At 34.7% G+C, this 13,283-nt stretch overlaps 1 protein-coding gene across 1 annotated transcript; it reads right to left on the minus strand.

The window, feature by feature from the left end:
* Window positions 1-3,805: 3,805 nt before the first annotated feature.
* On the minus strand, window positions 3,806-8,155 carry LOC18431451 (large ribosomal subunit protein eL20). The gene is made up of 4 exons (XM_006841576.4): window positions 8,062-8,155; window positions 7,847-7,962; window positions 5,114-5,177; window positions 3,806-4,423 (listed from the first exon to the last, which is right to left on the minus strand). The coding sequence occupies exons 1-4, from the start codon at window positions 8,074-8,076 to the stop codon at window positions 4,082-4,084; spliced, it is 537 nt and encodes a 178-aa protein (XP_006841639.1). The 5' UTR covers window positions 8,077-8,155; the 3' UTR covers window positions 3,806-4,081.
* Between the last annotated feature and the right edge of the window lie 5,128 nt (window positions 8,156-13,283).

Raw genomic sequence — 13,283 nt, forward strand, 5'->3', positions numbered from 1 at the left:
TTTGGGTACATGGACTTGTGCCAAAAGATCGTGACTCTTTCTTATATCATACAAATCAACCAATTTGCAACCCACTGAAATGTTCTCTTATTTTTTGGGGGATTAATTTGGGAGGGTGAGGTGGGTTGTTTTTTCGGTCAATTTCAGCATGTAAAGTTTTTGTTACCCGAGTTTTGGGGGCTTTAGGAGGGTTTATTTGCCCGAATTTGTTATGAAACATTTTTTAAAAAAAAAAGGAAAAAAGAAACAAAGAAAATGATTTCTCTTTTAACTTGGTGAGCATTTTTTTTTTCTTGTTCATCATTGACAATGGGTAATTTACAAAATTTGGGGTCAAACAAATTATACAGTGATTTAACACTACTTTTACTCTAAAATTGATGTATTTACTGAATTTTCTCAACCAGAAATGTTATTTTTCGGTTTTTTATCAAAAATTATTTTAAAAACGTGGTGCAAGAAACATTCTAAACCAATGATTTAAAAACGAATCGGTGCCCTGGATCAGGCACTTCGAAAACCCATCCAAATCGGTGAATCGGCGATCCAGATTGGGAATCGGCCAACCGGATTAAGTCCTAAAAAAATCTAAACAAGTTATTAAAATTAATTATAAATATTGTAGTTTAGGAATCCAATAAGAAATGAGGGTACTCCATTGTTAATTTTTATTTTTTTCATCAATTTGTGAATATTAATATGTTTTTTCTCTATGTAAACTTATGTTAACCATTAAATTAACATCACACATAAAAAAAATCATATAATTATCATGGAAAAAATATATAATCATACATGGATTACTATAAAGAGTAGATTTAATCTATAAAAATGGCCATCAAAATCTCAAATTGGCAGAAAGCCCTAATCCCCTAAAAATACCCAAATTGTTACAAACTAACTATAATCCAAATTTATTACAACCTCACTAACTATAATGTTATATGCTGAAATTAAAATTGTTGGTTTAAATTTTCTAATTTTTATTATACAAATAATAACAAATCAAAAATATTTTGTAATACAATCTAATTTAAAATGTATTATTGAGAACTGTAAGAAAGGTAATTATTTACATGATTTATAATGCAAAAATTAATAAATAAAATAAACTTTTGGTTAGAAATTATTAGAATGCCTATCAATTTTTGAAAGAACACTTTAATTTTTCAAAATTTTTTATTTTTAGATTTCTAGAATAAATTTAGTAAAAGAGATTGTTAATAGAAAGAGAGAGATTTCAAATGGAATAAATTTCTTTTAAAAAAAATAGGTTTTTAGATTTATAGAATAAATTTAGTAAAAAAGATCGTTAATAGAAAGAGAGAGATTTCAAAAAAAAAAAAAAAAATTGCTTATTTTTATTGTCAACAAAAATAAAATAAAATGTGTCCAAGCGGAATCAAACGGTAGACATGAAAGGCTTAATGTAGAAGTGATAACAACTCCGTCATATCAGCGCAAGTGTAATTGTTTTTTACAATAATAATACTTATCCAAATTCCGTCATAATTTAATGCATAGTGGGAATTATCCCACATCCAACAGCAAGCTTTAGTTTCGCTTCTATACATTGTTTTGTAAGTTCGTTAAGGCTTGTGCACGTGTGCCCGCGGTTGTCATCCACATGTGTCGGGTTGGTGACGGTAGTCTTCCACGTGTAAACCATGAAAAATCGATATTTTGCCACGTGTTAAGTGAATCGCTTGTAATGACGTCTGACGTCATAAAAGCGATTCATTGTGCAGAACCAGCCGATTCATTCTACAACCGAGCGGAGGTTCTCGATTTTACACTGGATTGTTAAGTGAATCGCTTGTAATGACATCTGAAGTCATACAAGCTATTCACTGTGCTGAACCGGCCGATTCATTCTAAAACCAGGCGGCGGTTCCCGATTTTACACTGAAATCGGCACAGGGTGAACGAACCGACCGGTTTCCGATTTTACATTGAAATCGACACGGGATAACTCATTCTCGTGCCGACTCGAGGGAATCCGTTGCGACGTGTCGATTTTTAAATCATTGTGCTAAACAAATGCTCCTAAAGCCGCCAAATTAAAGGACGGGGACAATGTACCAAGGCGAACAAATAATTTCCCAGTTGTTATTCAGCCCTAAGGGTACGAGTCCGTACGAGTGTTAGCTTTCCTTCCAACCCAATTATTTGTAATGCTGGATGCTGTACCATTTTCGTTTTGTTTTGTATTGTTTTTTTTTTTTCTCTTCTTTAACGTTAACATAAACTTTCATTATTTTTTCTCTTTTTTAACGTTAACGTAAACTTCCATTATTTTTTCTCTTTTTTAACGTTAACATATACTTCCATTATTTTTTCTCTTTTTAAACGTTAACATAAACTTTAATTAGTCAGAGTAAGAGTCCAAGGGTACAAGGTGCCATTCTCGTTTTGTAACAAGGGAACGAAGCAAGGGGACCCTTCGGATATATTAATTAAGCATTCTCTGTTTGTTTTGAAGTAAGAGTACTCTTTGTTTGCGGCAAAAAGAGCTAATGGACAGGGAGGGCAGGGCATTCAACCCCATGAGCAAGTATGAAGGAAGAAAGATACTGCCTATTTTAGAATCCCCTCACTTTCGAATTGGATGGATGCAAATAAGCCAGGCTCAAATTGGGAAAAACCAAGGCCAACCATAAATTGAACTACAATTCGTGGCAACCTAACCAAAATCGCACCCCGCCCCACCCCACAATGCCAGGCCAGGCAAACTTAGGCCCAACATTAGCCTTTGCATTTTCAAGGATTATGAATTTGTGGCAACCTAACCAAAATCGGGCCAGGCAAACTTAAGCCTAACATTAACCCTTGCATTTCAGGGATTATGAATTTGTGGTAACCCAACCAAAATCGCGCCGCGCCATGCCATGCCATGCCGGGCCAAGTAAACTTAAACCCTAACATTAACCTTTGCATTTTCAAGGAATATAAATTTGTAAATTATCCATGTGCATATAGCCCAGCCATGGTTCTCCTGGGCTTGCTCACAGGCTATAGGCGTGGCCCAAAGCTAGTCCCACCAGCCCAGCCTCCCCAGAAGCCCTACTTAACAATGGACTTGCAGGTCTTACTTGGATGATTTCCAATAAAAGTTGATCAAATGCTCGGACTTCTACCACTCTCTGAGATGCCCTAAACCTAAGCCTTGCAAACGATCCATAACTGAGCTCCATCACAAAAATCGACTACTACAAACATGTTAAATCCTCTCCTCTTGAATTCACATCCATGACCTCATGAACAATTTTTCTTGAGGCCCATTCTCTATTCTCGCTATCGCACGGTAGTCAGACTATAATGGTGATGGCTGAAATGCACTGCGTTCTGGATTTAAGGAATACTACATGAAATTATCTGAATACAAATCCTCAAAATTATATGGAACCACACAACTTACGCAAACATTAAAAAAAAAAAAAAAAATCATATACCATACAACTTTTTTATGGTGGAAGATCACCACCCTTTACATGCAAAAAAACCCATTTATGGTGTAAGATCACCACCCTTTACAGGCAAATAACCCAACAACAGTACCGAAAAGATGCACCGAATCACAGGAAATAGAATGAGATCAAGAACCAGCTATATAATTGAAGAATCATTTAAAGTGTGATAATTTTCAAATGCATGGACGCTCTTCCTATTCAGGAAAAACCAAACCAACAAGTCAAATTTTGACATCTTTCCAAAATGGTGCAGACCAAGACAGACGCCTTTTGAGGTCCGCAGCTTACCAAAGATTGCAAGATCAAACAATAAGCACAAAATAGAACATGGAAGAGAAGAAACAAGGAGCCCTAGGTTCCACTCGTTAACAAGTACCAACCGGTGTAATATAGCTGAAGGTTCCTAGTGATAAATGCTTTAACAAGATTGCTTCCAACGAAACAAAACCAGAACTCATCTTAAAATTAAAAATCCAAAAAACCATATCTCTAGCAACCCCAAAATTAGAATATTCAAAATTAAAACAAAAAACAAGTTCAATAAATATACTGTTTGATTGCAATGACAACCTACTATTTCTCCTTTCTCTTCGAATCATGAGCCTCTAAACTTACATAAACAAGTTGGGCCTTGATGCCTTGAAGGTAGTCTTGAGCTTCCTGGTTGGTGGCCTAAACTTCCTGAAAACCAAGGGGAACTTGATTTTGGAGTCATGAAACTGCTTGGTGTTCTCCCTCTTGCAAAGCTTTGCGGGAATGGTAGCTGTCTTGATGATCTGGATGCATGGGTACCTCACTCGGTGACGTGAGGCCATCTCATTATACATTTGCTCAACTGCACCATTCAGTGTGGTATCCCTATATTCCTTATACATGTTATGATATCCAGTCCTACTCTGATACCTCAGCCAGATGCCATAGTTTTTAATCTTTGTGGGTTTCTTCTCAAAAATCTGCATAATATCGATCTTTGTTACTTGATAGGAATATACCATAAAAGAGGATGCAAAAGAGCAGCTTCTAAGTATATATGAGCAGCTGTGCATCTCAGGATATTCAACCAAAATTAGCAGGACAATTATTTGGATTTTTTTTTTCACATTTTGACTTTTCACCCAATTTTTAAAAATAAAGAACAAAAGTGGAAAGAAAAAAATTAATCCAGAATTTGGGTATCTGTTCCCCAGAGGAAGAAATTCCAAATTTTTCTTTTCTTTTCTTTTCTTTCTTCTTTTTTTTAAATTGTATTTGGAAAGTTTTCAGTTAATCATTAACCAACAAGGGGAATATTTCTGGCAAACTACTCTTTTACAGTTAATTCGAGTCAGACCATGATCAGAACAGATCCCAATGCCATTCTGATCAAATGCTGCTAAAAATTAGTAAATTTTTTTATGAAAACCGAATGCTACCAGTTTTCTCTCTGGCTTTCCTAATTATTGCTGCAAACTTCCAGGGCTTTTGAGTTTAAAAACATCTAATTTCTGTCTGTATGTCTGCTACTTTTTCTGCTTTAGCTGTTTTTCGTGGTTCTGAATTTTGGTGAATTATATAGAAGAGATCAGCATCCTATATAATGAAGAGTGATGGCACAGAATATGTAAACAAAATCGATGCTGCAAATTTTAAATGAGTAAACAGACCTCATTTATGGCTAGCACTTGACCATTGCTCTTCTTAACTTTCTTAAGTTTCCTGAGGAAATACCTATTAAAAAAAAACGCAAACATCAATAAATTAGGAAATAAATACAATATAAAAACCCCCTTCCTTCCTGTGAGCATCAGTTTATGAGGAACAATCTCAAACAATTAATCATTCATGAAAACCACCGTAGTTAACGAACCAAAACTAAAGACTTGCACCAGTAATTTGAGCATACAGCTATAATTACAAGTTCCAAACGAAATCACCATCATATAGTTTATCTAACATGCAAGGAGAGTGCAAAAATATCCTAAAAATATTTCAAAACATGGTCAATTATTCCCAAGTACAATGAAATGTTGTCATATCCAATTATTCCCACGTACAATGAAATGTTGTCATATCCCAGCGGATCAAGCAGTGAATGAACTAGATCGTAGCAATAGAAATGATCTATAACATGCACAAATCAGAAGTAACAACAACTGACACCATAACACATTCATATTTAGAAACAATAAGTCACTAAACATCATAATAGAAAATCAAACAAGAAAAGGGTATAGAGGGGGTTGTAAAACCCACCTAACTGCCGATAACTTGCTACATATGCTATGAGATATTCCAGTGAGGAGCCATGACAATACTTACCCAGTTTCACCATCAGATCTCTAATGCAATCCTCCCTCAAAAAGTTTATATATATTTTTTGGTTCCCAACCTATTACCACCCCATTTCACCTTCTCATTGCCACCATCTTATTCCCTTTATTTCTTCAAAATTAGTGGTGGCTGCCCTCTATAGAAAGGGAAAAACATGCCATCACCATAAGATCACATGCCCCCCATGGATTCATGTGTATCGCAATGAGATTCTGAGCCCCAATTCTATGGGAAAGTATGACATTAAGGTGTTAACACATCAACCATGCAACAAGCCCACATCTCACTCGGAATCTGACCAGGGTAGTTTCCACGTCTTTATCAGAGATTTTTGAGTAGGCTGATTCCACCGTAGTTGAAACTGAAGACCTCTAGACCAATCTCAAAGCTCCAAGACACTCACAGATCGCCTCTCATGGGGGTGACTTTCTAAACATCATCAGGTAGGCAGTCCAAGAGTCCACCATGGATTGCTCAGATCCTCAAGAAGAGGATCAAAACACCCCAGCCCATGGAGTTCATGTTTCCCATATGCTAACATCTACAAAAGGGTTTGATAAGCTTACCCGACAGTGCATCTGCTGAAATTCTCAACAGGTTGGTGTCTACTGCATTCAGATAACTTCATAGATATGCCACAATAATGGAAACAACTTCTGTGCAAACCATAACTGGCTATTTAAAAGGGCATATCATATAGGGAAAATTCATATGAGCAGGTTCCTTCTTCTGCATTAAAATACTTCCAAGGGCCTGATATTTTCCAATGAATAAAAACTGCGCATACATTTCCAGTCTTCCAGCATAAGCTCTAAAACCAAAAGAAAAATAAAACAAGATGAAAAAAAAAGATAAGGAGAAAAAAGAGAGAAATAATAATAAAAAAAACCAATAAAAAGGCAAAAAGAACAACTTCCTCAAAGTTGACAGCAGAGCAGATCTAAGTAGCGTATAACCCAGAACAGCGAGAGCCCAGCTGGTTCAATAAAAAATTTGTGTGACCTTCCAGGCTTAACCAAATTTAATAACTAGCATGCCTTTTCCGGGCATTCAGCATGCTATGACACTGCATTTTTATAGACAATAATGTGGAGGAACACATCTTAGCCACGCCCTTAAACATGTATATTAAAAAAACTTTATTTATTTCAAATTTATGATTCTTTTAACTTTTAGAACAACCTTTAGAGGAAGGATTAGCCCAATCCAACCATTTCCAATAGCTTGCAGCAATTTTATGATGCTGTCTAACTCTTAGAACACTTTGAATGGAAGTATTAGCCCAATCCAACCATTTCCAATAGCTTGTAACACTTTACAGTATCGATAGCCTTCAAACTCATCGTCAACTATCAATTTATTTCTCTTTTTTTCCTACATTCTCAGCTGTAATTCATTTCTGGGTGAGACCTCAAAAACATTATCAAGCAATCCAGAAATGTGAGACAACACCTTTGTGGAGAGTCTGATCTTATTCCATCATTTTCAGTCCAGCAATGATGGTAATTTATTTGTTTTGATAAGTAAATAATCTTCTTATGGCAAAATAGCAAATTGTAGAGCCAACCTGATGGCTTTGACACTCATCTTTATTTAACAGCTTCCACTCAGAAATACAAATACATCATACATCATTATCAGTAACGATAACTGCGTGAGAAGCACAAAAACAAAAAGGTGGATAGAGGAAGTAATTAAGCAATATCTAGGACACACAAGTTGTCATTTTAGCCACCAAAATGAATAACATCAGATTATGCTACTCCGCCCTGAGAGCATGTCATTGGATTTTCTCATCTAAATCAAAGTTTTCAGCTAAGCCAAAGCAAAACCTTAGAGAACAAAATATCAAGTGATCTCCTTTTCAATGCTGAAACGCATTGAAAGTTATCCATCATAAGATAATGCATAATGAATAGTGAATCCCCAATTCTAGTTAATATTTTTATTCCAATCAATCAATCAACGAGATCTACAAGAATACAGAACGCAACAGTAAAAAATAATATACAAATAGTTAAAAAAAAAAAAAAAAAAACAATCGATGCTAGGGTTTTGAAAAGTACCAAAACTTGGATTTGGCCCTGACTTCATTGGTGGCCCAAAGCTTCATCCTGTAGAGCTTTGGGTGCTCCTCGGTCGGAGTTGGAAGGGCACGGCCCACCACCTGATACTGATGAAACTGCACAAAAAATGAACCTAAAACTCAGTATAAATGGAACGAGAAGGAAATACCTGGTATGTAAAGAGAGAGATGGAGAGACCATGGCCTTGCGCTTACTCTGAAAGCCACCATCTTTGCAGTAACAATCGCCGCTCTGTCTCCTTCTAGGGTTAGCGGCCCTCACTGTCCCCTCTGCGATTTCTAGGGCTTCAAAGCGTCTCAGTGAGGGCTTTTTCACATTATATATGACGAGGCCTGGAAATACCCCCTATTTGCTAAAAAATTGTAAACATACCCCTATTCTATCTAATGACTTCCTACTCTATAGGAAGTATACTATCCATTTACTTCCTTAGACACAACACATGTTGGGGATGTACTCTAACAACTTATAAAATAATCTCAACAAAAACAAAGTTTCAAAATAAATTATCTATGTACTAAAAAATACATGCTTCAAGATTGAATGAAAACTTTTTAATTTTTTAAATGCTACATCTAAGTGTCACAAAACTCAAAATTCAAATTTTTTTAAAAAAAAATAATCATCTACCAATTCTTATATGGTTTCCAAAATTTTAGATTAAAAAGACCCTCACAAGAGGTTTTTTGGATGAGGGAGTAAATGCACAATACGCTGCCATGGGAGCATAGTACTTGTGCCCATTTTTTACAATGTCCAACACTTGGATGGGCTGGTAAACCATATAGCCATGTTTATTATATGGTTTATTTGGATTATATTATACTTCCATGTCAATAACGAAATGCTGGAAACGTTGCATACAGTTGAAATGTAGCAAACATCATGGCCACAAGGAAAGTTCATTGTTCCTGTTTATCATTTTTAGCTATTTGTTTTCTAGAAAGGATATACTATAGGTAGTAGTTTGGAAAAATATTTTCTCAATGTTTCCCAATGTTTAGCATTGAAATGTAAGATTATCATTTTTAGCTATTTGTTTTCTAGAAAGGATATACTATAGGTAGCAGTTTGGAAAAATATTTTCTCAATGTTTCCCAATGTTTAGCTTTGAAATGTAAGAAAATGGAGCTTCATTCTTAAGATGTGAAAGGTAAGAAAATGGAGCTCCATTCTTATTAAAGGGAATGGGGTTGAGGTCGTAGTGGTGGCACCTCTTGAATCACAGCTATTGATCAAGGTTTCTATTTCAATTGACGCATCCCCATACTATTTTTAAAACGAGTAAGGGCCTATATTTCCCATTGATTAACCTAAAAAAAAAAAAAAAAACGGTGCGAAAGCGCTTTCGTATGCTTACGGAAAAACTTTATTTGTGAACAAACTTTGACGGTTATTTGCGGGTGAGTCCATGGTGTTCGTATAATAGTTATGAAACTATGAATCTTGTGAACAATACAATGTTGAATCCATTAATACTAATAAAATAAGATATCAAATAGGATTAATCAGAATAATATGTCTCGTGACTCACAAATGGTATTTGAAATTATGGTAGTAGATATCATTTCCAATATCTTACCATGGGATAATTTTCTCAAATTATTACTAGTTTGCCATTTTTTGATAGGCATTTATTGTTGTTTCGTCGGGAATTCTATAACTCTGGACAACTTTATTTTCTAAAAATTTATTTAGTTTTTTATTTAAAATTTTATAAAATATCAAACGGTCAAACCTCCTAAAAAAACTCAATGAGGTGGTTAAATCAATAAATTTTCCATTAAAGCAACTCCAAAGCATTACACCTAGGTGCCTATAATTATTTTGTTAGAAAATGTCTAATTTGCCTCCTTTCTAGGTTTGAAACCTTAAAGAATATTTAAGTTGTATTGAATTATGAAGATTTGAAAGATATAAAAAAGCTCCCTAAGGTTTCTGTCTTGTCTTGTGTTTCCTAACAGAGGAGGGTGAGATAGTTTTTTATCATAAAGCATGTGAGATCAATGAAGTCGGTTAACGCAAAACATCTATGACGAAGAGATGGAGGCCTTGCAACAAAATAATAAAGTATGGGACCTCATTGAATGTTTGGAAGGGCAAAAGCCTAGTATTTAAGAAGAGGAAATGTCTTGATGATGTTTTTGAAATGTGCAGAGCTCGATTGATTGTAAGATGTCTACTACCATATGTATTTTCTCTTTGGAAGGTGGGTCAATTAGTTTGTTTTCGAGGTTGCAATCTATGGTGGCTTTGTCTTCTAAATAAGTCGAGGGTAAGTTACTTACCCATGTATCTAAAGAAATAATTTTGTTAAACATATTATTTGGTGAGTTATTAGTTATAAGAAGGAATTTGGTGAGTTATTAGTTATAAGAAGGAACACCGCTTCATTGCGGTAATCAAAGTGCCTTGGTTATAGCAATGAATCCATCTTTCCACAACATGACTAAACATGTTGATGTTCACTATCATTTTGTTTGTGATGTGGTAAATGGGATAATTTTATTATAAAAAAATCATATTGTTGAATTAATAACTCATAGGCAACAATTTTTCGGACTTGACTTGTCAATGGAAAAATATCTTAAAATAGGAGAATGTTAGTGTGAGTCCATATTTCCCTACTATATTATTTGTAGTAAATCTCAACAACCTATATTCCTTATATTCATTGACACCCTATTTTTATGAGGATGTGAACATTTTAGGTTTGGGAGGGAGTGAACTTTTGTTGGAAAAATGCATTGGCCCATTTGGTTACTTTGTACAACTCTTATAATTTTAAAAATTTGTATGTGTTTGACATGATTAGTTAATATCAAAACATAGTGATTTTTTTTCTCTGGTTTTATAGTACGGGGTAGATTGTTTACTCTCACATTGCAATCTTTCAACATTGATTTGGCTGGTTATCTAATTTATAAATGAACTCTACGTATATTTGTAGTTTATAATTGACTCTCCATTTAAATAAAAAATAGGGAAAATTTCGTACATAACCCTAATTTCCCATCTTATTTCATGGTAGACCCTCATTTTATTTTTCTTTCAAGCGGCATAAAAAAATCCCTTAGGATTTCACCGTGCCCCTCATCTCTTATCTCCCTCATTTATTCACTTTTGACCATAAAAATTAACCCCAACAGACATTTTTATACCATATCAACCCAATATGAGAGATAGATTGGGAGCCCTCAACATGGCTTTGAGGGCTGAAAAGGTAAAAAATATAATAAAAAAATATTTTTGAAACATTTTTGGGTTAAAAGATATGGGATGGGAGATATAATGGGGTGGGTTAAAAAAAAATTGAAACATTTTTGAAACATTTTTTGAACGTTTTTTGGTTGAAATGGTATAAAATGGTTATTGGGACTAATTTTATGGTCAAAAGTGAATAAATGAGGGAGATAAGAGATGATGGGGTACGGTGAAATCCTAAGGGATTTTTTTATGCCCCTTGAAATAAGATGGAGAATTAGGGTTCTGTACGAAGCTTTCCCTAAAAATTATACAAGTATGGTATTGCATACTACTAGCATATTCACGTGAGTTGCGCGTACAATCGTAATGTGTATAGGAAAATAACAAAAATATTAAAAGATCAAAAGAAATCCATAATACAATTTTAATATTATTGTAAGCAGAAATAGATGAGCAACAAAATAATATACAAAAACAAATGAAATCAATAATATCATTTTAGGGAAATTCATCAAAATGCACCTCACAGTTGAGGGCCAGTTTGAATGTCCAATAAAAAGAAATTGTTATTCATAAAAATTGCAAGTTTTTCAAATGGCGATTGAAAAAAATACAAAGCCTTTTTTTATTCTTATAAGGAAAAATTTTATATAGAGCCAAGGCTCGAAACAATTAAATTAGAGCCTACCTCCAAAAAATCACTAGATGAGGCTTTTTTTACACTCAAATATATTCAAATTAATCATCTCGACATCAAGATGTATGGACATGAGAGAAAAATAGATTTTTGGTTTTAGAAATAGTGTATTTTGTAATGCTTATTGGACTGTCAATTTTTAAGATTTTCAAGTTTTCATAGATCTGTCGATCTATACTGTTTTTGAAGCTTTTGAACTTTATATATTAAAATTAAAATATATTTTAATACTATCACAAAGATTTTCAGTATTGAAACCACATTTCTGGATACTATTTGAATGTAGGCTCTAATTTTATTGTTTAGAGCCTAGGCTTTAAACAAACTGCACCCTTCTTATAAAGCCGTTTGGGTGTTACACGAGCATTTTATTTTAGCCCCCACTACGAATTTGTATTACTCTGTCACAAATCCCTCACCTCACCAAATGGTCTCTCCCTCCTCCCCTCTTACCTCTCTTGCTCTCTTTTCTCTCTCTGCACATTTTGGTTCAGTGTATTAAGCTTACCCTCGCTCCAAATGTTGGGTTTCGTTGATTCTGATGAACCCTAGGGTTTTCTGCGAGAACTTGTCCATCTCTGTAAATTTGGGGGTTTGTGTTATTTTTTATAGACATTGGGGTTCTCTCTCTCTCTCTCCAAAAATTCATCATATGTGATTCTAGTAAAATTGCAGGGCGAATTCATGAAAGGTACCCAATTAGAGAGTGGAAGAAGAGGGTCACTGGTTATGAAGCTTTTAAAGGACAGGAGGGCAGATATTTCTATTTTGACGGAAATGCAGAAGCTTTGACAAAGAAGAAAGTCCCTAAGAAGAGTTGCAGAGTCGCCATTGCCATTGCCACAGGGAAACGTTATAAGGTCGAGGTGCTTGCCAGAAAATTGTGGTGCTCTCTGTATATCCTTTCTTCTTTGATCCTCTCTTTCTCTCTTTAGCTACGGTAAAGCTCCTTATGCCATCTTTCTCTCTCCCTTCTTCTGTAACCTTCTTTCCAGCTTCTCTGCACTCCTCTCTCTCTCTGAGTTAGAGAGAGAGTTGGGTTTTGGGTTTGCAATGAGAGAGAGAAAGAGAGTTGGGAAAAGAGAGTTCGGTAATGGGTAAATAGTGAGAAAGATGGGTATGGGGTTTGCACGGGTGAGATAAGGCCACACTTCCATCCAAAAAGATTTAAAGTCTAACTTGAATTTTTTTGAACGATAACTTTTGTCTTGACACGGCAATATTTTTTCTTTCGATCTAAAAATCTAGCAAAATTGTGTGGTTATCTAAACGTTCGGCTTCACAAGATTTTAGGATTGCAATAAAAAAAATATTCCATTTCTGGGTACATCTAAACTGGCACTCAACTATATAACATTTTATTTTAGGTGTATTTTGATAATTTTAAAACGTATTTTGATTTATCATTTGATGGGCTGTTTGAAATTTGATCAAAAAAATAATGGGCAATTTACGATCAGATCAAAAAGTACGAGTAAGATGTTAAATAGTTCAAATCACATGTAGTTTCAT

The sequence above is a fragment of the Amborella trichopoda genome, chromosome 2 (assembly GCF_054954075.1).
Source record: "Amborella trichopoda isolate Santa Cruz 75 chromosome 2, AtrichopodaSantaCruz75HAP2 v2.0, whole genome shotgun sequence".
Lineage (NCBI taxonomy): Eukaryota > Viridiplantae > Streptophyta > Magnoliopsida > Amborellales > Amborellaceae > Amborella > Amborella trichopoda.